The 25875-nt window shown below is 34.3% G+C and overlaps 3 protein-coding genes across 4 annotated transcripts; 2 read left to right on the top strand and 1 right to left on the bottom strand.

Annotated features, from left to right (window-relative positions):
• Positions 1-5813: 5813 nt before the first annotated feature.
• Positions 5814-18123, top strand: LOC106624371 (spermine oxidase). 2 transcript variants are annotated; one of them, XM_014244099.3, is made up of 2 exons: positions 5814-5993; positions 16426-18123. In XM_014244099.3, exon 2 carries the CDS (start codon positions 16475-16477, stop codon positions 17996-17998), a length of 1524 nt encoding a protein of 507 aa, XP_014099574.2. In that variant the 5' UTR covers positions 5814-5993; positions 16426-16474; the 3' UTR covers positions 17999-18123. The 2 variants fall into 2 exon arrangements, with proteins under 2 accessions (XP_014099574.2, XP_036218595.2); XM_036362702.2 differs by lacking the exon at positions 5814-5993 and adding an exon at positions 6018-6356.
• Positions 18124-20202: 2079 nt separating this feature from the next.
• On the top strand, positions 20203-22135 carry LOC106624399 (spermine oxidase). The gene has a single exon (XM_014244132.3). It carries the CDS (start codon positions 20337-20339, stop codon positions 22047-22049), a length of 1713 nt encoding a protein of 570 aa, XP_014099607.3. The 5' UTR covers positions 20203-20336; the 3' UTR covers positions 22050-22135.
• A 474-nt stretch (positions 22136-22609) lies between these two features.
• pyd3 (beta-ureidopropionase pyd3) lies at positions 22610-25571 on the bottom strand. The gene is made up of 3 exons (XM_014243934.3): positions 25277-25571; positions 23754-24016; positions 22610-23683 (listed from the first exon to the last, which is right to left on the bottom strand). Exons 1-3 carry the CDS (start codon positions 25378-25380, stop codon positions 22893-22895), a joined length of 1158 nt encoding a protein of 385 aa, XP_014099409.2. The 5' UTR covers positions 25381-25571; the 3' UTR covers positions 22610-22892.
• Between the last annotated feature and the right edge of the window lie 304 nt (positions 25572-25875).

Below are 25875 nucleotides of genomic sequence, written 5' to 3'. Positions count from 1 at the left end.
TCTTCAATACATATTATATAACTGATTTGTTGTGTATTACGTTCTTGTAATCGACAGATACTAACATTAACTATACATACTTATTTTCTTTTATATTGTAGACAGAATCTTAGAATATTTTTACAACTCAAAAGTATGGTTAGCAAGTATTCTTTATAAAAAATGAAGTCCCTTAAAAAATTATATAATTTCATATTCAAAACACTTTTTTGAAAGGTGAAAAAATATTTTATATATAATTATTTAAAAAATAAACTTCGGCTGAAATAAGTGACTTTAATTGCTCAAAATATCGGCTTATGGTATATGTACAGCAAGGAACTCAGAAAAGATTAATAATTTTAAAATTCGGCGTACAATTTAAGTGATTTTCTGAGAGCTTTCGGGAAAAAATTGGCTTACTTGTATATAATTCGAATACTAAAAATTATTTAATAATGTTATGTACTCAAAATAATATTTATTTTAAATGCTTTTTGCTCCACACAATAACTCTTATTGCAAAGATGATTTAATCATTTACTTAAAAAAATTTATCTTTTATATCCAAATGGTTAACTAAACTTTCAATATTACAAAAGTTTTTATTCGGGAGCTAGAATATAGTGGCAGTTACTCTTTTCAGTATTGGAGACAGAATATGTAATTGGGATGTGTATTTTTCATAAAGAATTCCCTCTCCTCGTCAGTCAAAGTAGTTCCAAAAATTTTCCAAATGAGTGTTTCAATGCATATTAATTGAGTCAGATTTTTATTACTTCATAGATTTTACTTAATATATTTAAATTCAGTTGTAGACATAAAGTATATTTTTTAGCTATAAAACAGTATTTATAAAATAGCACTGGTTAACAAAATTTTAACTTTTTTTTCACACGAAAATTCATATTAAATTTTGAATATACTAGGCCCACTAAACAATAATATGTGAATGAACAAAAAAATTGACAAGTCAGGTTTTCTTGTGACATCAAGACAGATATTTTCTTAAAAAGTACAAACACCAGCTACATTTAGAGAAATTATTGCTTAATATAATTCTTTTTTTCGTTTTTAAGTCTCCAACATTAATCTGCCAGTATTCCTGCGCTCAATTTCCCTTGATAGCGCTTCTCCATTAGGGAAATGTTCTGATGGAACCTCCCGCCTGGTTCGTCACTGACAGTACTCAAATTTGCAAGGAAGAAGTCCAGATGAGAGTCCAGCATATGTATTTTTAAGGACATATTATAACCCAAAGACTTATATGACATTATAACTATATATGATCTATGGTTTCTTCGGACAACGTTCACAAAACAATTCCAAGAGAATTTTTCTTGATTATTAAGTTTTTTTCAAAGCTCTTAACTAAAATCAGTTGTCGTATTTGTGGACCTACAAATATTTCCTCTTTAATTTTTTCCTCGCTGAGTTTGGGAAATTTCTCTTTCAGATATATCTCTAGGTATTGCTTCTACAATTTTTTTTAGCAGGTCGAGCTTTATGTGCAATTGTGGTAAAAGAATGTCATTAGGATTCACTAAAGGATCACTTTTAACATTTTTATAGCCTGGAGTGAGTGATTTACGCTTGGGCCACACTTTCTTTGTATAGTTATTTCCTCTGTCCTTACTGTCCCATTTAGGGCACAATAGACCATAGGTCCCGGTGCATACCTCAATCGTTATCTACTGTCTCATTTGTAAATGAAACAATGCCGTCAAAAAAAAAAACTGGGCGTGATTGAAACAAAAGTATTATAAATTGTTAATGAGGGTATACCAACTTAAACAAAAATCATCTCAAAGTTCGTGTGTAAAAAGCAGTGTTTACCAGTGTAATTGTCCTTGTTTAAAATTTTAATTTAGCAGGATTATTGGTGGATTTTTTATAAAAATTTTAAGCATTTATTTATGTTAGTTAGCATCTAAGTACGGGACTGAAAAAAAAATATCTCCCAAAAGTCGGATTTAAAATGTTGAATACCAAATACTGGATTGAAAGATAAACAAACAACAAAATTTAATGTCAAGCTTATAATTAAAAATAAAATAATTTTTTTAGAAATTAAATGTTTCGTGTTTGCATACTTCGTGTTAAAAAGGAAACCTCCTTTTTAATAAAATATCGACATGTCTAGCTTTTTGTCATTTTAACGCATCTCTGATTATGCCTTAATCAGTATAACTAATATCATTTATTAATTCTCAATTCGAAAACTTTACAACTATTATAGACATTCCATTTAAATTGATCCATTTAAATTAATCAAATTAATAATTTAATAGCTCACATCGTCACATCACAATAGAACAAACAACTGGTATAAATAACATAGAATGGTATAATTAAAGGGAGCTAGAATCGCAAACTACTCTTGTACTCTTACTTGGAAAGCTGTGTTGTTGTTTTCATAAGTCACATTTTTTAAAAGAGAGCTCAAATAAAGTGAGCAAAGAAATGGCGAATCGAAGAGGGGCAGCTATAAAAAAAGTTGACATGGAAAAAGCATTGTATATCAACCCTTAATAAATCATAAACAGATGACTCTTTGCATTTTGAAATAGATCAGGCTATAGGCGCGCCTATAACAAACTGGCTTATAGTCAATTTCTAAAGCAGTCTAGTGACTAGACTCTAGTTGATTATGTAATCAAAAATAAATTTATCAAAATTTCGGCACATAACGCATTATACATTACCCCTAAATGAGTTCTAACCAGTTTATTTGATACTATTGAGTGATAAGTAATTGATTTGGTTAAAATAGAGAGCCCTCATTATCTCTTGATTCTTACTAAATTAAATTATAATAAATAATAATAAATTTAATAAAAAAATTTAATTACGACGTCCGTTAATCTAGAACTTATAAGGTTTGTTTTTGGAAAAAATCTTTAATTAACAGCAAGGCACATTGAATTGGGCGTAGCACTAGAATTGTGATTTAATTTTTGTTTTTAATTTTATTCGCTTTCTAAAATGACAAAATAGTGTATTCATTTAGAGACTGTAGACTCCAGATTTTAGCAGTGGAATGCAAAATTATGTTTGTTTGCAATTTTCTTTTTATTTTGCAGCAATTCAATGTGCCTTGGCTTGCCATAATTTCTACATAACTTCCACACTCAAGACATGTTGCCCAATCATTTTAAAACGCACAGTAACTCATAAAAATATTCTGCATACAAACTAACACAAAATGAAGAACAATTCATTATAGTATCTATGTATGTACGTGTAAATTGAAAACAAAACAATAAATCATGGACCGACATCCAAAAAAAAAATATAAAATTTGAATTATTGTCAATAATTGAGTTCATTAATTAGTTGTAAAAATATAACAAAAAATTAAAAAATAACGCTTTGTATTAAAAACACTTGCCGAATACATAGTACACACGCACATACTATGTCTAGATGTATGTATATGCAGTATGTAAATGGAATGCACGTAATTGTAAACAGAACCAGTTATAATTGAATTGTATGCTATAAATAAAGATCGTTCTTCTTTTTCTAAAAAAAATATATTGTTTTATTTAAAAAAATTCCTCACAAATCAGAGAAATAGAAATGCAAAACAAAAAGGAGCTTTTACTTTAAATAGCGAGCTCGTTGCGTCAAAGTGGACATACATCGCAATCAGGGGATCAACCTAACCTAGTTTTGATCATTTAAAAGAAAATACCTAGAAGTATTACAACCATCAAAAAAGAGCACCTTAGTTTCTGTGACAATCGGTCGGATATTTAATTTATGCTATCAAAACTCGCTGGATAATCTAGTGGATCCCACGATTTCAAAAATTAACTCGCACTTTGTTTTCAGCTGTTCAGCTGTCATCCCGGTAGATACAACTTTAGTGTACCTGATAAAGCAGCTGATATTACTTAAAAAATGTGTGGTTTGCTCAACACGCTTCATCGAAGGATCTGATGATTCATATCATATTCATGAGTTTTGGGAAACACAGTGAATGAAGGTTCACAACTGTTCAAGTGTTATCCAGTGTTCCCTTTGGTTCGAGGATCAGCCCTATGGCCTAACCTAACAGTTGTTTATAACAGTTGGTAGCCTTAGGGGCTAATTTGATTGGAGTCAAAGTAAAAGTTATTAGAATAATTTATCAAAAGTAAAAAAATAAATAAACTGATGAAACAATTGGTCAATAATGCTCACATGCACACGTTTTTGGAACCATTTATGTCTTTAAAAGTACTACTAATTCATACTAATAGCGAATATTCTCTTATTCATGGAGCATTGTGCATTCATTTTATCTTCCGAGGGCCTTGTTGAATTATCGCCTTAGAGTAATGAACTACGGCTCAGCACGAAAACATGTTAATGCTGCATAATCGCTACTTCGAGATACGCACTGGCACACAGCAGACGCGGTAAATATCTTTGGGGGCCAAAACTTTTTTCAATATTGTATGGACTACCCAACATTGGTTTGGAAGTTTGAAATATTTCGCAACATTGTTGAAATGTAAAATGATTCTTTGCATTTCGCGGAAACATCATTTTTTTTACAAGAACTTCTAGGTGGAACAACTACATTGTAAGGCTCACCCATTAGTGTATTTTAAAAAATATACATCTTAACATTTAAGGTTTTCTATGATCCTCTAACATGATAAAACTTGACTTCCGGTTTCATCCGAACATGGTTTACATATTGCATTCATAGATTTTTTAGATTTTAAATAACATCTGTTCTAAAAAATAAAAAATATATGTATATGGCCTACAACATCTGCGCAAACTAATTAAAAACAAAATTCTGAAAAGGAATTTTTTGCAAATAATTGGCAAGAAGCCGGCTCTGTTATTAAGATTAACATTCTTCTCCGCAATGTTAACTATAAGACGGCTGACTTTCAATGTCACTCTCACTTATTATGTGGTGATTCGATAACCCAGAAAAGTCTCGTATATATAAATGTTAGCTGGTTACTACCCAATAAAGATTTTCTCCGCTCTATAATTAATAATAATAATATTAACAATATCTCAGAGAGAATGAAAATATAATTGCTGAGGCTGAGTCATATTTTGTAGCAAAGGACAAATCGTACTAAATATAATATATGGACTCGAAAAGTTGGAAGATCGTTATAGTCCATGTTAAACAGAGTGTTTTTCTGCCAGAATTTATAAAAACAATATAAGAACATGAAAGAAATCAATTTTCAAATAAGAGTAAAAACTGATCAAGCTTTAATATTGTAAACGCAATTTAGAACCACTAGAATGAATTCATTATGTTTTTATAAAACAAAATCCATATATTTGCGGCAATATTAGCAAATATATTTAAAATAACCTAAACATGGAAATTTTATGTCCTTATTATGCTCCCTGCGTATTCTTGTGGTAAAATTTATTAAATATTTATTTGTGGAGTTATGTTAGTTAACATTCATATTTGCTCTTCCGAAACAACTTCCTTTAGAAATACATTGCACATTGAAGCAGTTAACATGCCCGTATATATGCTATTTGCAGTTATTTATACAGAGGTTAGCACCAATAACTACTTTTTTTTTAGTATTTATTAAAATTTACGTCTTTTTACAAAATATTATGTACATGAAAATGTATGTATTACATGCAATATAAAACAATAAACATTTCTTCAAACACCATAGCACTTTACGAGTATATTCAACAGTTTTAACATTCTTGAATGCTGTTATTTTCGCTGTTAAATTCTCTGCTGCTAACTTTACCCAGTTTATATTATATTTAACATTCTCTGTTTTAGTTGCGGCAGCTGCTGCTGTAGAACGGCGATAACAGTGGGAACGGCAAATCAAACTCTTGAGAGCGTCAGAGTAATGTCGGCAGCAGAAACGTGTGCTTCGTTGGCGGCGCTTTAGTGTTCGTTTGATTGAAAATATACAAATTTGCACAAAATAATAATTTATAAGCACAAATTAGTTATTAAAACACAAAGTAATTTTTTGAAAAGGTATAAATTAAAAGGAATTCAAAATAAAGTGAGTTTATTTTATAAAATGTGTATTTTCGATGGCTGAAAAGCAACGTGTAAGGTGCGTTTCTGTGTGTGTGGTTGTCTGCAGCCCAGCAACCACCCTAACTGAGTTAGCACGTGAACGCGCGGCGAAAATGTGCAAAACAAAAAATACGGAAGAGGAATAAGACAAAATAAGAAGTGTATTAATAAAAAATAAAAATACAAAAACAAAAAAATAATAATAAATTTATATCGATAGTAATGAAAGTAGCAGCAGTTGCTGGGCGGCAATGGTCTGAGATACAAACACTTCTCTGAAGGTCATTGGTGGTTTAATGTGTTGTTACTTGTTTGGTGACTGGTGTGTTGGCTTGTGGACTGTTTGGTACGAAAATCAATTTTTCTACAACAAAAATACACGGGATAACCACAAGTTCAAAATGATTCCAATATCATAAGCTAGTTGGAACATGAAGTACCTTTCAAGCGCAGTGATACACATACATACATGTATAAGCTTCATATACATATACAGTAGTGTCGATAGATCTAGCAGTTGACTACTTAATAAGATTTGGTAACTGATTGTTCAGATGCCAGTAGCAATCTGAAAGAGATTTTATTATTTTTTCTTCCATGTTTAACAATTAGTATAAACAGATGTCTATATTACCTAAATTTTAAAATATTTAGTTTATAAAAAATTATATAATTAAAACTGTTTACTTTTTTTTATGGAACAAATTGAGCGTATAGGGAAGTAAAAATTTTAGTATCATCATTTATATGTTTTTCTCTTAGATTCGATATGCTCTTTCGCTTTACAATAGGAAAGGTTGACATCAAAGAAACGTGACTCTTTTTCGAGCTTTTTAGTGCACAATAGTTCTAATAGTTTCTTTTATCCAATATAAAATATATGACCATAAACAATATTGTTGCTAAATTTTTGCACGGTATTGTTGAACGTACCCAATACCCGTCATTCGTGTATACATACATATATACATACATACATATATACATACTCGTACATATGCTATGATACCAACATTTTTATTCGCTAGCCTATGTTCGCTCTGTGAACTAAAAATAAATTCAATCGTGCAGAGATAATAAAGTGTTCCTAATATTAATTCACATTCATTGTATATGTATATAAGTAAGTGTATATTGAAAATGTAAAACGAATAAACATTTATGTTTGTACATACATATATCGCGGGAAATGCGGTAGAACTTGAAAAAAAGTTGCCTGCCGGCGCGCCTTATGTTTGGATATTCAATATAATATTATGACAAGAACAAGAAAAAACGTTAACTTCGGTTGCGCCGAAGCTATAATACTCTACACAAATACTATATATTCTTTATAGAAGCTTGCTTTTGATCGGTTAGTTTGTATGGCAGCTATAGTGCACCGATGAGAACGAGTTTTTCGGACATTGTAGCGATGGCTTAAAACTTTGTGCCAAATTTCATGAATGATGATGATATCTCTCCAAATATAAAAGTTTTCCATACAAAAGTGTGATTTTGATTCTTCAGTTTCTTTGGCAGCTATATGCTATAGTGGTCAGATATCGGCGGTTCCGAGGCGCTGAGGGACTAGTTCGTATAAGTATATATGCTGATCATTTATATACATATTTTATAAGGTATCTGACGTTTCCTTCTGAGTGTTACAATCTCAGTCGCAAACTTAATATATCCTGTTCAGGGTATAAAGATATACATATGTATGTAGGAACATAAAAATATACATTGTTAATCTACCACATAGCTGAGCATAGACCTAATTTTATTCGGCCTCAAAACCTTCTGGACATATCCCTGAAAAAAATTCGAATATCGCAATTCTATAGTTTTTCTTCGACTCTTTGCGTCTAATCTTAAGTGTTTTAAAGAGGTCAAAACTTTCGCCTATGTTTCATGAATAAACCCAGTCGAATTGGAATGGACATGTATATTCGTAAATTCCTTCTTGCGGCGGACCCCTTCTGTTGCAATATTCAAGTCAGATTTGTTACGTTTACTGATTGCGTTTTCAAAGTAATACTTTTTTGGATGCAGCGATATACCACATTTCTTTCAAATCTGTTATAAATATGTATATATATATATAGGGAGCCTCCCGGGCTCGGAATTCTTAGTGCGGCCCGGTGTTCTGCAACAATTTTTTGCAATTTTTATTTTCCCACAATTGATTGACCATCTTATATCCTACCCGGGCGCCGGTACTTTCTATGGCGGTGTGTAGAAATAAATATCTAGATATGTATAAACGAAGTTACTCAATTTATAACTAAAGAATGACTATACCGATTTTGATGAATTCTGGGGTACTTACAAATAATTTAGACCTAGAATGAATGCAAAATTTACATATGTATACTCAATTTTATTAAGCTATTTTTTAAACTGACCGATATATGTACAGTGACATATATAGATATGATATATATGTGACATATATAGATATGATATAAAACCAATTTGAAAATGATAAGATCAGGTGCGTGAGGACATCAGACAATAGTACTGGGGACCTGGGTTCGGTATTTAATGTCTAGAGAATGTATTTTATATTCCAATCAGTGTGATGCAATTACGATGCGTAATATTGCGAATCGATTGAAGGTGAATCAGACTAAAAAGATTTTCCATACAAGGCCATGATTTTTACAGTTAAGTTTGCATGGCAGTTATCTATATGCTTGTAGTACTTTATCGTTGTCTGATATCGGTGCTTCGACAAATGATTATTACAAAAGAGGTGATGTAATATTGATACCTAAAAAAATAACTGCTAATTAGTTTTCGAAAAAACTGTAAGCATACGTACTATATGCATTTGAAGCTGATTTATTCCAAATATTACTAAATATATTTAGAGAATTTTTTCATGAGCTTTATTTTGCCTCCCACTTAGGCAAAGAGTGTTATTTCTCTTGACTTCCTAAGATTCCAACATTGAATCAAATTCGAACACTTACAGATTCCATTCAGTGAGCAATAGCGTTGCCACACGTTTAAAAAAGTTAATTCTTACCTATATACCATACTTGGTGAGAAGCGTCTGATTATTTTTCAAAAGACTGCGGCATCACTTCCTCCGCTTAATTTTATATAACAAGCTATTGGTATTATCCAACAACATTAAGTCCACAAATTACAAGTCCAATCTGAATCTTGTAGTACTCCAATCTGAACAATTTGTTCCAAGATTGTACCGTTATCTTGGACAATAATAATAATAACCCAACGATTACCCTCCTTCCGCCCAACCGACGCGAGGGGCGTGATCCGCATACGTGCGGAATTAGCCGAGTCAGAAAAGGCAAGAGAGGTTTTTAAGTGTTGAGATCTAAAACTGCTCAGCTACAGAAACAAAAATTTCAACAGCTAATATTTATAGTTACAATATAATAAATTGTTACATATTCATTTATTAAGAGAAAACAAACAAAAGTCTTTTTAATTTTGAAAAGTGAGTCAAATGTGCTGAAATGAGAATTAAAATCATGACATACAAGTATACGGCGGAATGGCTCGTTTAGTTCAAAATTTGATCTACAGGATTTTAGCAGTAAAGGTCTAAACTGCCTCGAAAGGCGAACCGGGATATTAAATTTAATTTCAGACAGGAGAAAAGAACTGCAAACAGTTCCATTCAAAAGTTTCACTAAGAATATTATGCCAAGCATTTCCCACGACTAGAAAGTGTAGGTAGATTAATAAGTTTTAAACGACTAGTGTATGGAGGTAGACTTACCCTAGCATCCCATCGGAAATGCGCTAAGGCGAAAAGTAAAAATTGTTTTTGAACAAACTCTAACTTGTCAGAATGGATTTGGTAGCTAGGGTTCCATACAACAGAGGTCTAATATAGGTCTAACCAAGGTTGTATAAAGTGTTTTAGTAATTTACGGATCTCTAAACTCTTTAGACCAACGTTTAACAAAACTGAGGACAGCTTTTGCTTTCAAGACCATAGTATCAATATGAAGACTAAAATTAATATGTGTGAATTTCGTGAAGATACCTCGACAAATAAAAAAGGTTTCCATACAAACACTTTATTTTGATCTTTCAGTTTGTATGGCAGCTATGTCATATATTGGCCCGATCTGAACATTTTTATACCCTGAACAGGGTGTATTAATTTTGCCACGAAGTTTTTAACACCCAGATGGAAACGTCGGAGACCATATAAACTATATATATAAATGATCACCGTGACGAGCTGAGTTGATTTAGCCATGTCCGTCTGTCTGTCCGTCCGTCCGTCTGTCCGTCTGTATATACGCGAACTAGTCCCTCAGTTTTTGAGATATCGATCTGAAATTTTGAACACTTCTTTTTCTCCCCAAGAAGCTGCTCATTTGTCGGAACGGCCGATATCGGACCACTATAGCATATAGCTGCCATACAAACTGAACAATCGGAATCAAGTGTTTGTATGGGAAACTCTTTCATTTGACGAGGTATCTTCACGAAATTCGGCATGTATTATTATTTAAAGCATTAATCTAATCTCCGAAGAAATTGTATGGATCGGATGACTATAGCATATAGCTGCCATATTAACTGAACGATCGGAGTAAAGTGCTTGCATGGAATATTTTTTTATTTGACGAGGTATCTTCACGAAATTAGGCACGAGTTATTGCTTAAGGCAACAAATTATTCTCCACAGAAATTGGTCAGATCAGATCACCATATCATATAGCTGCCATACAAATTGAACGTTCGGAATCAAGTTCTTGTAAGGGGCCTTTGTTTTTGTGAAGGTTATTATAGCTTTAGCGCAACCGAAGTTAACGTTTTTTCTTGTTTTTCAACTATTGTAGCCTCCCTCGATTTGGACCATAATTCTTGCTATATTTCATGAAGATATATTGTCAAATAAAGAAGCTTTTCGTACAAAAATTTAATTTTGATATTTCAGTTTGTATGGCAGCTATACCTATATAATACAAGGTGCGTTTAAAAGTAAACAGTAAAAAAGTAACAAAGTAAACTCTAGTGGCGCCATCTATATGTCAACTAGTGCGGTAGAATCTGCTATCCTTTATCGACTTCCAGTAAAAATTTCATGACTTTTCATCTATTGGAAGTGAAGTTATTGCGTTTTAAGTGTCAGTATGTTTTTGTCATCGGTGCGAAAATGAGCTTTGAACAAAGAGCCAACATTACATATTGTTTTAAAATTGGTAAAACTTTTACCGAAACGTTTCAATTTATGAAACAAGTTTATGGCGATGATTGCCTATCCGTAGCAGAGTGCTCGAGTGGTTTGAACGTTTTCAAAGGGGTCGTGAGGACATAAATGAGAAATGAGCCGAAACCCAAAAAATCGCGCCTGGAGAAGTCAAAAGTGAAGACAATGCTGATTTGTTTTATGATTCCAAGGGTATTGCCCACAAAGGATTTGTTCCACCCGGCCACAACGTTAATGCGCTATTCTACCTCGGAGTTTTAAAGCGTTTGGTGCGCCGTATTCGACGTGTTCGGCCCGAATATCGCGAAGATGGAAGTTGGCGTTTGTTGCACGATAATGCGCCGTCTCATCGATCGACGCTTGTGGCCGATTAGTTGACCAAAATTCACATTTTAACAATCAACCACTCCCCGTATTCACCGTGCGACTTCTACCTTTTCGTAAAAATGCATTTGCCGATGAAAGGAAAGCGTTATCCAGACGTGGAGGCCATTCAAAAGGCTTCCACCGGCATACTGGCGGCCATACCGGTCAACGAGATAAAACACTCGTTCGACATGCCTTTGGACCATGCAAAAAGCTGTATTAAAGCAGAAGAAGACTATTTTGAATAAAATTAATTGATTTTCCCGATAAAACCATTTGTTCTGTTTTTTTTTTTAAAGTCTTGTTTACTTTGGAACGCACCTTATATAATTCCATTATGTTCGACAGTGTTGCATAGTATAACATACAAGTAATTATGTATGTATTTGTAAAAAACATTAATTTTCTAAAATCTTGTGAACTTAAATAAATATTAAAACTTAAAATGGATTTTCAGAACCAAATTATTTCTTTTCTCGAATGTTTTCCCGCCTTTGAATTGTGTCTGTATGGTATGTATGTAAATCATTGTTTGTTTACAGCGTTCCATATGTCTACTTATTTACATTTCTCGCTTTTCAAAGAATTCAATTTGTTGCTTCGAATTTCCAGTTAATTCAACATAAATGCAATGAGCGTTCTCTTTTTATACACTGAGGTAACTTATTCAGGGACTGTAATCCGCTCAACTAAAAGTAGCTTCTAACAATTTTGAATAACTAAAATAATATGTAGGACTCATACACCTACATATATCGGCACATGAAACAAATATTTCCAAAATACTACCTCAGTGTTAATGGTTGAACCTGCACCACTGCGTCGCAGAACCCACTCCTTAGCTGGAAAAGAGGCGCAGTGAGCTTTTTCACGGATAGATCGAAGCTCAAGGGAAGGTTGTGGAGGGTGTCTTCTATCGGGAGCTCTCAATCAACTCAGAAATGGCAGTCATTATGAGGTCTACTGAAATACTTGCTTTGAGAATGGTTCATACCTCTGCAATGATAAGAATTTTAACCGGACATGGTTTAACATATTAGAGGATGCAACTTGTCAACACTTCCACAGTCCAGCTTTCGGCAGACTAAGGTTCAAGCATCTCGGTAGTCATACCTTCTACGAACCAGGCGAAATGTTTGAAATTTATATTAGCCGCCTCAACAAATTTGTGGCAGACTCAAGGCGTTTTGTCGAAATGTGATGGTCTTTCTGGCTCCAAGAATATTCGCATGACTACTTAAACTAACCTCACTTAAATGTGCTGGTATTACGTCATTTCTGAAACTCTTTAGAAATACAAAAATAAATTAAACAAAGCCGGCATAGTTACTCCGTGTATAACAAACTACTGGACCGAGTTTTATAACCCCTGATGAATTTGTTGCATTTTATGAATAAATACCTATAATTGCTTCAGTTTCGTTTGAAAGCTATTTAAAATTTGTCCGAAAAATGGAAATTTCTATATTTTGCACTGCTACAAACTGCGACGGTATCAAATGTTCGGACCGAATTTAAGTATCACTTATTTATTTATTTATGTTTTCTATATACATACCTTCAAATAAAATTTGTCATCAGACAACTTATTTAATGTCAAGTTTGTTTGTAAACAAGACTGATATTTATACATACCTACAAATGTCTAAAAGTTCGCAACTTAACATATATATGTACAATTAAATCACCAACATTCCTTTCTGGACAAAAGAACATACTTTTCATATTCGTATACTCAGGCGTTCTCGCGGCTGTTGTTGAAATAAGCATAAACATACAAGTATATTTCATTTCCATTCATAAATTTGCCCTGTAGAGAAAATCTCAAATGAACAGTTAGAATGTAAAAAAGCTGGTGAGAATTTCTAGTTTGGAGAATGACATAAAGTAATAAATACTGGAATTTTATGAGGTGTTCAGACATTTTTGCCTGCTGGATGTTCTCAGACCACCAAAGATTTAAATACGTAGGAATAATGGACTATACTAATTAATATGCTTTACTAAAATGTGTTCTATTTAGACATGTGGTTTGTAAGAAGAAATAAAACGCATATAATTTAAAGTTATGGCCATCGCGCAAGCCAGCCGGGGCGGCTCGAATGAATTCCAGCCGAGAGGATTAATTTTTGACCACTTTTGCATTTGAGACCGCTATATTTTGTCAGCTATATGGTATATATGTATAAAGCGCCGAGTATTTTTTTTCAAGGCGTCAATCGTCTCGAGTTTATCTATGTAGACAAGCAACTTCACATAACCCTATATAAAATAGTCTAGAGTCAGATAGTATTATCATTAGGCTATAGTTAAGCTTTTAAGTGAATACGTGCGATAGTCTCCGAGTACGATCGTCGTCGTTGAAAAATACATTTCGAGAAAAAGGCGTTTAAAGATTTAGGTGCTGAAGCTGACAGATTATATCGCTTCCACACCACAGCGTATTACATTGGTGAAATGCTCTTTTTACTTCAACTCCAAAACATTTTTAGATTTTTTGAAAATCCTAGATTGGCCTAACCCCTTAACTTTTTTCATTCATGAATGTTGTAAAAAAAAGCAACGCGATATTCCTGCAGGGCGTTGTAAATATTTACACCACTTGATACGTTGCATGTTGCGTGTGGTTACTGGCACCTCTGTCTGCCCATTACCTTGCATTACACCATTTGTATTTGCTCTTTATGAGTTGCAAAAAATGGGCTCGGCATGCATTTTCACAATTTTTCACACATCAACATTTCCGTACATATACATATGTACATGCATATGTAGATATATGAGTGCACCGTTCCCTGCTTTGTTGAGAAATTCAGAGAAAAACTTCAGCTGTGCTTTTTTTCATAAGAATGCAAGAAAGCTTGGTGTGTTGTTGTTGTTTGTTGTTTTTGTTACTTGTGTGCATAATGCGAAAAATTAAGCATTCAGTGAAACGAAACAAAAAAGTCAGCAATAAGTGGAAAAATGCACAGTTCTTATTTGTTTGCAGATGACGGCATAATGAGTGGGCGTGTAGTGTCGGTGTCATAAGTATGTGTATGTACAAGTATGTTTGTATAAATGTGTGTTGTTTTTGCATTTACGAACGAATGAATGAAAATTTGCGATTTCCTTGCACAATAATGACACTTAATATAAGCCGGCTCTGGGTACTTAAAGCAATAAATGTTGTATAAAGTTACTTTAGAAGGTGTTATGGTGGTTATTTAAGACTGGCTCTAATATTATGTATAAACTTAAAATATGTTTACATTTTTCAGTGTATCAGGTATATGCAGTGTTTCATTAATACAAATAATTAGTTTATAAATGATTAAATTAACGAAGAATATACATATAAAAAAAAATGTTAATACACATCGATAATTTAGCCACTTTGTGTGAGCCTTCGTCAAGTGTTCAGAATGTAAACATTAAATTGAGCATATATGTAGTATATGCATTGTTTAATCCTAAATATCTAAATATTAGGTCTAGTAAAAAGAAATTCATTATTTTTGCATTGAATTGAAGGTTTAGGGTAAATATGCAACGTTTTGTCTAATAACTTATTGGAATTTCGAATTTCATAATAGCACTCTCAGAGAAACCCTTATCCCTATCGGCGAAAACTTGGACAGACGATTTTCAAAAGTTGTTTTTTAGGCGAATTTTCACCGGCAAAATCATGTGAGTGTCCTTGCGTGGTCCTGATGAAACACACTTCCTCACCGATTGGCCAAACTTGGCCACTTTTGAGCGATTGCTTACTTCAGATGGCCCATTCCCATTCTTGCCTTACAGGTGCGAATTAAGAGTTTTACCGTAGGAGAGCAGTTCATATAAGATGATTTCATACCAATCTCATCAAAGACATAGCAAAAACTTCTTGACCGTTAATCTTGGCTTAACTCCCATTTGCACCAGCTCATCTCGATGCGACCACGATCGTTTTCGTTTGACGTTGTCGTAAGTGACCCATTTTTCATTTCAAATAATAGTCCGCTTCAGAAATGGATCGATTTTTTTGCGATTCGCAGATGGAAATTTGCTCCATGAGCTTTATAGCTTTATTTGTATTCGACGTTAGTAAGCCGACTGTTTTTGCTATGCGAGCAACAGATAGTATTTTCCTCTTGAAGTCCGCCGAATATTAATTAAATTATAATTAGTTTAATTTCTGAAAGGAATTCGGTACCTATACTATAAATACTTGTACTAAACCAATGAATAATTGTTCATTAGTATCGCTTAAATTAGAGGACGGCTGGATCGACTTGGTTAATTTTAGTTATGAAATATTTCGTGAACAATAGTAAAACCCATAAATTTAATTTCTCAGTGTAACTACATGAATTAGGAGTTACCTCAAGGACGTAACGCAATAATAATAAGCAAAAGACAGATAGCTGCAAAAGTCGTATTGAGACCCCAGTCTCTGAATTAAATAACTCAATATACCATAAAAATTCCGTCGTAATAGTAATGGACCCAGATTTTTATTCACCTAAGGACTTTCAGCTCAGCAACCAACAACTGGCAGTCCTTCCATAACTCCATTTCTCTTCACTAAATATAACGAGTAAAAGCAATAATGAAGTAGTATTAAGCATTTGCTTTCCTTCAAATAATAGCTATTTTCAAATTACCCAAAATATGTTGGAATTTGATTCAAAGCAGCTCTCTCTATTTGGGTTGAAAATCATAATGGAGAAGAGAAAGAAAGAGGAAGGATAGTGTCACGGAAAAATCAAGAACTAAATACAAAATAATTATTAAACTAAATTTAAATTAATATTTTTTAGTTATAGGTATATTGAACCATAACGAATTTTTATACAAAGAAATGTTAATTAATTATTTTCCATAATTTATTTCATTTTAGATATTTTAACACAACCTTCTAATTGCGGACACTCCCTCACAGTTAGGTAATGACGAGTAGTACGGGTCCCAGGATTGTTATCATAGGCGCAGGCGTCTCTGGCATTTCCTGTGCTGTACGACTGCTCGACTATGGTTTTCAAAATGTACTACTGCTAGAGGCTGAACCCCGGATTGGCGGGCGTGTGTATACTATACCGTTTGGCGAGAATGTCATAGACTTGGGCGCCCAATGGTGTCACGGTGAAAAGGACAATATTATTTTTGAGCTGGCTAACAAACATAAGTTGCTCGAATCGACGGGCGACGTCTATGAAAATTACCAGTGCATACGCTCAAATCGAGAGGTTGTGCCTGAAAGTGTGAGTCAACGACTAAAAGATATCGTCAACGATAGTTTAGTGACGCGTCAAATGGAACTGCGTAACTGTAACGGTTCGTTGGGTAGCTATTTAACAAATAAATTCTATGAGGCTTTGCGTAGGCCGGAAAATTCCGATATTGATATGGCGATAGCTAGAGAGTTCTTTGAAAATTATCAAAAATTCGAGAACTCAGTAGAGGCCTCGGACACGTTAGATGAGGTATCCGGTCGTGGATATTTGGAATATTGGGAGTGTGAGGGTGATATACTACTAAACTGGAAAGATAAGGGATTCATTGAATTCTTACGATTGATAACAAAAGCGCGGGAGTTAGACAATGAATTGGGCGTACTGGAGAAGCGTGTGTTGTTGGAAAAACGTGTGACACAAATCCACTGGCGTCGCAATGACTACGGTGTGGATGTGAAGTGTGAGGATGGTGAGAAGATTATTGCTGAACACGTGATATTCACCGCATCGCTGGGTGTACTCAAGGAACAACAAATAACACTTTTTGAACCAAAATTGCCTGTGGAGAAGCAACGTGCCATCGATGGACTGGCTTTCGGCACGGTAAATAAGATCTTTGTGGAATTCCCCGAGAAGTTTTGGCCTGACGACTGGACCGGTTTTACGATGTTGTGGCGCGAGGAAGACATCAACGAAATACGCGGTACTTCCCGCGCTTGGCTAGAGGATGTGTTCGGCTTTTACTGCGTCAGCTATCAGCCGAAAATTTTAAGCGGTTGGATTATTGGCGCCAATGGACGTCACATGGAGACATTACCCGATGATGAAGTGCTTGCCGGTTGCATGTATCTCTTCCGCAAATTCCTACAATGGGATATACCCAACCCGTGCAGCTTTAAAACCTCAGCCTGGCATACGAATGCCAACTTCCGTGGCTCTTACTCATTTCGTTCCATGAACACCGAAGAGATCGGCACCAACGCACGCGAATTGGCTCAACCGCTCACGGTTGTCACGAGTCCGCCACTAAGTAACGGCGGCGAGTCGAATGCGAATCCACTCTATCCACAAACACGTTGTGATAAGCCGATCGTACAATTTGCCGGCGAAGCGACGAGTGATCATTACTACTCCACCGTGCATGGCGCTGTGGAGGCGGGTTGGCGCGAGGCGAAGCGCTTGGCAGATTTCTACGGCATGTCACGAAATGGCAGAAAGGAGCCAAGAGCACAGTTATAACAGTTTTAGGACTTTGGATGCTAATAGTGGCACGTGTTGAATAATTGTCTCACGTTAGCCACTGTCGCGGCATTCAGAGTCCCGAATATGCGCATTGAAAAATATAAATCGACAAATTTCCATTACTATCCTCACGTTAATATATAAAGAATTGTAATCTATTAAAGACACTACTTGCATAATTTCCAGTCAACTATAAAAACTAAAGTTTTAACTTTTTTATTTTCCGAAGTAAAAATCTCTTTATACCTTTGTAAAAAATAGTGGTAGGACTAAACGTTACAACGCTCCGAATATTATAAAATAACTTGTAGAATTGTTTAAGATTGCTTTGTGAAGCGCTTGCTTTCGCTTAGCATACCCTCAGGCTTTCCTGTTGTGATTTCTGGGCGATTCGTACTTATTGCCTATTCATCGATTTTATTATTTTTCATTTCGTATTCGGTTATTAAAATTCATAATAATGGTTGCCATGCAATTTATACGATTATTAAAAAAAAAATTAAAAAATATTAAAATTTAATAATAATAAAAATTAAAAAAATATTAAAAAAAGTAAAAATAAAAAGTTTATAAAAATAAAATAATAATGTAACAGTCAACAATTTTTCTATATTTACAAAAATATAGTAATACTTATATATATTTACGTACGTACGAGTACAAAATTCAAAACTCAACTCAAACAATGGTTGATATTCTTATATGTATACTAATAAAAAATCACGTAATAAATTTTAATGAAACAATATTGAGCTTGATTGTTAAACAATCCATATTCATTTTAAATACTGAAAATTGTAATGTTTGCAAACTACTGTAACTTTTTAATGCTTAGCAATATAATATTGTACAATCTTAATGCGCAAACTTAAAATAAGTAATAATTATGTAGCTCTGGTGTATATTATACTGGGGAAATATTGCGCTGAATTTATTTCCAAACACATTTTTTTCAGCATTGCAAACTTCTGTTCAGACAAGTTCTACAGATTTAGCGTACATTTTATGAAACTAATAAAATACAAATATTTGCTGAAAATATAATAACAATATTGTTTACAAATTTTCAAACAGTTGGCAACACCGCTTTAAAATAAAAATATCGTCCACACAAGTCCACGTAATTCTGTTCACATTGTTAAAATTTTCTTTATTTGATATATTTTTATGTAATTATTATGTAATTTTTGATATATGGTAACCCCTCGAAAGATATTTTTATTGTAATCCTTATTAAACTTAATAACTTTGATACTATTTGTTTATCTTATACAGTATAGAGAATTTTAATTTTAATAAAGTGGCAACCCTTTCAAATTTATTTTCAGTTAGAAAAGCTAAACCTTTTTATTTAATGTACATATGTGTATTTATTTCATAATTTTTCATTTTACCTAAAAATTTTAAACTGGTGGCAACCTTACAACTACTATTTTGTTTTAATTTATCAGTATAAATTAAAGAACATATTTAAATTAGTATATTCAATAAATAAGTTACGAAATATTTTGGATAAGCTAGCGTGCACCTAGCGCAATCTCTTTGAAAGGTTGACTCGGCGATCAATGAATGAATCTCTAGTCATTTACAAGGTCAACAAATAAAGTGATATATTTCTCTCTTTAGTTATAGCGCGATTTCGACAGTTTTCGGGCGTAATATTAAATACCTTGACACTATTTGTGCAAGGTCTTACTTTTACGAGTATAACTTCATAGATGTTTGATCTGTATATTGTAAAATGAAAGAATCATCAGGACTTTAAGAGCTTGTTATATAGGAAGTAGGCGTGGTCGTCAACTGATTTTGCCCATTTCCATAGTGTACTCTATTAATAACTGGATAACCTCACATACCAAATTTGGTTGAAATTGGTGCAGGTCTCATAAAACCCTTCCTTGCCATCCTGGTTGTGAAATCAAATGCTTCTAGCTCTTTTATTCAGTGAGTTATTGCACTTTTAGTAATTTTAAACATAACCGTTATATGGGAAGGGAGTGTGGTTATTATCTGATTTTACCGATTTTTGCAATGTATGAAGAAATGCCGAAAATACTTCTTCTCAACATGTTTGGTTGAGTTTTCTTTAGTGATTTGGAAGTCCCACAAGTGCCTCTCACTACTGATATCCCCGTTCCAAATCCCAGTTTTGTATCTCAATTCAGTGCTTAGTTATGAGACTATGGGTTTTCGTTTAATGGCGTTTTGTGGGCGTGGCGGTGGTCTGATTACGCCCATCTGCAATAACAACCCTCTTAATTCTAATGTTTCGGCATAAAAAGGCCTAATTTAGAGTATTCCTCTCTTTGCATGCTCAAATATATTTTAAATTTACATGACATTCTACATTTTAGGTTTTGTTGTGATTATAACAAATGTTTACAATATTTTCTTAGACAAATTTATAAATTGGCAATTGAAAAATTCTAATTTGTGTTCTATTTTATTCGGCTTTGCATTTGAAATGTGTTTATTACCGGCACAGAAGAGTGGTTCCACCTTAGATGGTAGTTTAACGTCCGTCAGTAGTGAGTCCTTCGTGCATGCAACTAGTTTTAGGGAAGGATCACAGAATGTTGGAGCGGAACCCAAGTTTCTAATTATTGGAGCCGGTGCGGCGGGTATCGCGTGTGCTGTGTCGTTGTTGAGAAAGGGTTTCAAGTGTGTGACCATAATTGAGGCGGAAAATCGGATCGGTGGACGGATTTATTCAAAACAATTCGGTCACAATATTATAGAAATGGGTGCACAATGGTGCCATGGTGAAACTGGTAATATTGTCTTCCAAATGGTCAATGGTAAAAATATGCTGCGATCCTCAAGTTATATCTATACGAATTTTGATTGCATACGGTCTGATGGCTCGGTCGTGCCGCATGATGTGGTAAAAAAATTGAAAACTATATTGGCACAAATATTTGCCAGACGTGACGAGGAATTACCGACATTTGAAGGTACTCTTGGTGAATATCTTTTCAAGAATTTTTTTAAAATATTATACCGTGATGAATATAAAAATATCGATGAAGTAATTGCAAAAGAATTTTTCGAGAATTTCGCGAAAATTGAACGATCGGAAACATCAGCGGGACTTGATGAAATGTCCGGTCGAGGTTTTCAAAGTTATAAAACCTGCGATGGCGATTATTTATTGCATTTTGAAGAAGGGTTTTTGCACTTTCTACGCACACTAATGGGAGCAGATGAGCTTAGCAATGATTTGGGCATACTCGAAGATAAAATTTTATTCGGTATTCGAGTGAAAGAGATCATATGGAAACGTCATGATTTCAAAGTCGAGGTAACTTGTGAAAATACTAGTGCTGTTTTCCTCGTCGATCATGTTATAGTGACTGTTTCGTTGGGTGTATTGAAAAGAAAAGTACAACAAATGTTCACTCCTGAATTGCCACTATCGAAGCTAAATGCCATCGAAGGACTTGGTTACGGTAGCATTATGAAAATATACCTAGAATTTCCCGCACCATTTTGGAGTAGTCATTGGACAGGTTTGGCAATGCTTTGGCGGGAAGAAGACGTTGCGGAGATACGTGACAGTCAACGTGCATGGTTGGAAGATATTTATGGTTTCTACAGAGTACCCAGGCAGCCATGCACACTAGTCGGTTGGTTGGTCGGCTCAAATATACCACTCGTTGAAACAATGTCAGATTTTGATGTGATTGACGGTTGTTTATACTTGCTGAGACGTTTTCTACCACAATGGAAAATAAATAACGCTGTAGATTTGGCTAGAACCACATGGGATACCAATATAAATTTTAATGGCTCATTTTCATTTCGCTCACTCAAAACAGAAGAGTTGTCCACGTCGTCGGCAGAGCTGGCACAACCAATAACTATATTAGGGCCGGCCCCAACCTATCGTATACTCACTCCACTTAAAGGCGCTCTAGCCGTTAAGCCGGTAGTACAGTTCGCTGGCGAAGCTACACACGATTACTATTTCGGTACAGTACATGGTGCAGTAGAAACCGGTATACGAGAGGCCAAACGTTTAGAAGGTTACTATGCGGTAGATATATAGATTACTCGATGTAATATTTACAACAAAACATTTTACGAGTAGTATATTGTAAAATAAAATGGTTACTTGGTTTTATTTTCTGCAAAGTACGTTCTTTTATATTCTCTACGAATTATCACATGTTTTTATAAAGCAAAACTTCGAATTTGGCAGAAGCCTTCCCATTTGAAAATGACAAAACTTCAAAGTCAATAGTTCATAAAGAAATGACATCCAGCTGTAAAGAGGTGCCTCCACCTCTAATGATGAAGAAAGAAATGTAACCAAAATTTAAGCGAGTGATTTTTGGTCAAACGATTTGCTACTTACGTAGATATGTGGATCACCGATAATATCTTTAGGGTTTAGTCATATGATCGAAATCTTTGATCGCAGAATTTTTAAAACGTATATACATAATATAATTTCTTTTATCAGCTTGAAATTAAATTTGTCTGTTAAAAGTGAGACCGTAGAAGAGCTGAAGAACAACTATCAATACCAATAATTATTGAGATTCGAATATAAAGCTCCGATACGCCAAACTTGATATGTTTTAATTCGGTAAATAATTAGATATATTTTTAAGTAAAGTCCATCATTTATTAGCACTGCCAAGTGCTCCTCACCCAGTCTTGCGGGTATCATATCTTTCTTGATATTGTAAATTTTGATAGTAAAATTAAATTTACAATGTCATAATATCTATTATCCATTTGAGATATACTCGTAGTCCACTCCTCCATTATGAATTGCCGTTTGTATTATTATTTCGGGAAAAAAAACACAGTGTCGCTTTTATTAAAAAATTATGTTAATTTCATAGGGAACAAATATCGGTTAATCACATGCAACCTTCAGCTGTCACTCCCTTATTACTTGGGGCTTAAAATCAAGTTCAGAGGCTCGCTTCAAAGATTCAGCATACAGTGGTAGACGCTGTGTCATTGGGAAGTTCCAGAAGTCTTTCACTTGTCTGCATAAATTCAAATCCAGCTCGGTGACAAGTAGACCATCCCGATGCCTGGATAAGCCCGGGGTACGTGCACCATTCGGTGCCGCTACATAAGATGAACCGTAAAATGGTCCAAAAACTTTATGCGCCTTCTGTCCATCTCCGGAAGTATACTCATTGGGAAACTCTTCGCTACCCACACGATTTATTGCGACTGTGAAATAACTATTTGCGATAGCGGCATTGCGCGCCTCAATACCCCAGAGTGGTTCGCTCAGTGCACCCACGGTGGCCGATGGATTAAATACGATTTCTGCACCGTTCAAACCGAACATCATCCAATTTTGTGGATGATGGCGTCCATAGCATATATTTATTGCTATTTTGCCAAAGTCTGTCTCGAATACTGGATGACCGGTGTTACCTTCCATATAGTAAGTGGATTCGTTGAAGTCACCGACACGTGGAATATGATTTTTACGATGTTTGCCGAGGTAACGTCCACGGTTCGATATCACCACCGTTGTATTCCAGATGGTATCGCCATGCGTCGTATCACGTTCGAGCACTGACGATAGAATGACCATGTTGTAGGCTTTGGCAAGGTCCTGTAGCATTTTTGTTGTCGGGCCGTTCTCAGCCTCTTCGGCGAACTCGCACCAGGGAAACTTTTCACGTGTGCAAAAGGCAAATGGCATTGCTAGGTATGGAGGAAAATAATAGCTCAGTATAATGTTCATTTATGTAAAAAATTTTCTTTTGCAACTTACTCCACGCCTCCTGCATGCATATAATATTTACTTCCGCCGCTGCTGCAGTTTTGATTATAAGACGTATTTTATTCCAGATGGCTTCGCGTTGTTTGTCTACTGGAGCGGTGGTGGGCAGTACAATAGAGTTCTGGACAGCACCCACACGCACGATGCGAGGTTTTCGTATCTGCTCCGTCTGTGCAGAAATACGATAACCCTTTATCTCAAAATCATTATCAACAGCCAAGGCGACCGCAGAAGCTGGTAGTTCCAAAACATCACTGTTACAGAAAAGAAGAAAAAAATGTCGTTAGATGAATATTGTGGAAGTCGTCCAAAAACAATTCTTACATCAAAAAACATGGAAAAAGTGATGTTTGCTCGGATTGCACATCGCATAATTTGACAAATTGCTGAAAAAAGTTTGCCCCGATTGACCCGTAGAAATGATCACGCAATTCAAAAGTGCTATTTGAAAAGAAGATCCCAACTTATGTGACTTGTTGTATGACTGCAGAACTAAGCAACTTTTTCAGGATGACATATAATTATTTAATTATTTCCATAGACCGACCCGAATATGGTAGAAGAATTAAACGTCGAGATCAAAGATAGGGTCCATACATATGTATGTATGTATATAGAGAAAAATAGTGCGGATAACTCACAAAAAATTTAAATTGACAAAATCCATATCCATCCATCTACCTTCATACAACTTAAAGAATTTTACGAACTGGTATACCGATCGCTTACTGTATCACTGAGACCCATGTTCTCTCCAAAATATAAGGAATTGCATATAGACCTCAACCGTTTAACCTAGAATTAGACCTGAAGAGCCCGCTCCTTTCTCGACAAAAAACTATGATAGTTCTAGCTAGAAGCTAAAACTGTCCGTGGGTGTGCGTGTGTCAAGTTAAACATAATATTATTATATTGTTGTTGTATTGCTGGGTGTATATATTTTATCAGTACAGTGTCAAACATGTCATATACCCACCTGTACGCCTATATCTTTTATGTATATATATATTGACATATATACGCCTTTATATATACATTTTAGCTATTAAATACTATAATTATGTATAAAAGAAATGCGAACAAGTAGTATATGCACATTATCGCCGGGGTTTGTCGCGCGTAAATATTGAACTGTAGAGCAGTATATATGTATCTATATGTACATTTTGATCAAATAAAACAAATGTATATACCTATAAACATTACTTATCAAGCTCATATCATTAACAAATCAGACGTATAATTTATGCATCAAAATAAAGTCGTTGTCTCCAGATAAGCTTGTGTATATAGCATATCAAGAGAATATAGTTTTTATGATACTCTTATAACTGACAAGACAAAGATTGTATTATTTACTTAAAGTCGCAGATATATTTTCCCAATTCACTTCTTCACTATTATATAATTAATGATTCTATACACTCAGCTGCTCCAGTTCGATTTCAAAACAAAAACTTCTATACACGCAATTAAAAATTGATATATTTATAGTTTCGCTTTGATCGACTTACTGTTCGGAGACGCCGTACAAAATACGCTTCACCTCTTTCAACTCATTTTGTGGTATATGCTTTTCCAGACACTCTTCCAGGCTATTCAAATTGAAATCAGACATCTTGAATTGCAGCTTTTATCAATTTTTTTAGTTGCAGTACAAATTTTGCAATTTTGTTCTTAAATACTTGTTTAATGTAAGCAAATTGTTTGGTGTTTTCTAATTTTCAAAAATATTCAACTTTGTCGATGTGAATCTAACTATGGTATGTAAGTCCGGTGCTTGCTTGCAACTGAATGACAATGTTTAGAGGGCGCCCTCACTTGGGTGGTGCCAATGCAATCTTAGATTGTTTAAACTTTTTGTGACGTTCAATTGTGTTGCTCTCAATTTGTATTATTTGCTCGCTGAGACAGATATGTACTTGTACTTAGGTGGGTTTGTTTGTCTCTATGCTAGCTAGAGTTTACGCTCTTAATTTGTTTGTTAGTATCTTTTTTGTGAGATATAGTTGTATGTATGTATATGTTTATTTATAAATATTTTATATATGTTTGTATATGTAGTTGAGTTGAGAGAAAGATAGAGAGAGAGGCAGATCTTTGTTTCCCATTT

This window comes from Bactrocera oleae, chromosome 4, assembly GCF_042242935.1.
Source record: "Bactrocera oleae isolate idBacOlea1 chromosome 4, idBacOlea1, whole genome shotgun sequence".
In the NCBI taxonomy this organism is placed as follows: domain Eukaryota; kingdom Metazoa; phylum Arthropoda; class Insecta; order Diptera; family Tephritidae; genus Bactrocera; species Bactrocera oleae.
Note: the sequence above shows the minus strand (reverse complement) of the source record. Positions and strands in the feature narration are given on the sequence as shown.

Bases quoted from the DNA above. Each gene is read 5' to 3' on its own strand.
- LOC106624371 (XM_014244099.3), top strand. From the start codon at position 16,475: ATGACGAGTAGTACGGGTCCCAGGATTGTTATCATAGGCGCAGGCGTC.
- pyd3 (XM_014243934.3), bottom strand. From the start codon at position 25,380: ATGTCTGATTTCAATTTGAATAGCCTGGAAGAGTGTCTGGAAAAGCAT. The intron at 24,017-25,276 runs GTAAGTCGATCA...TTTCTGTAACAG, and splicing joins TTGTACGGCGTCTCCGAACA to TGATGTTTTGGAACTACCAG. The intron at 23,684-23,753 runs GTAAGTTGCAAA...CTCCATACCTAG, and splicing joins ATGCATGCAGGAGGCGTGGA to CAATGCCATTTGCCTTTTGC.
- LOC106624399 (XM_014244132.3), top strand. From the start codon at position 20,337: ATGACATTCTACATTTTAGGTTTTGTTGTGATTATAACAAATGTTTAC.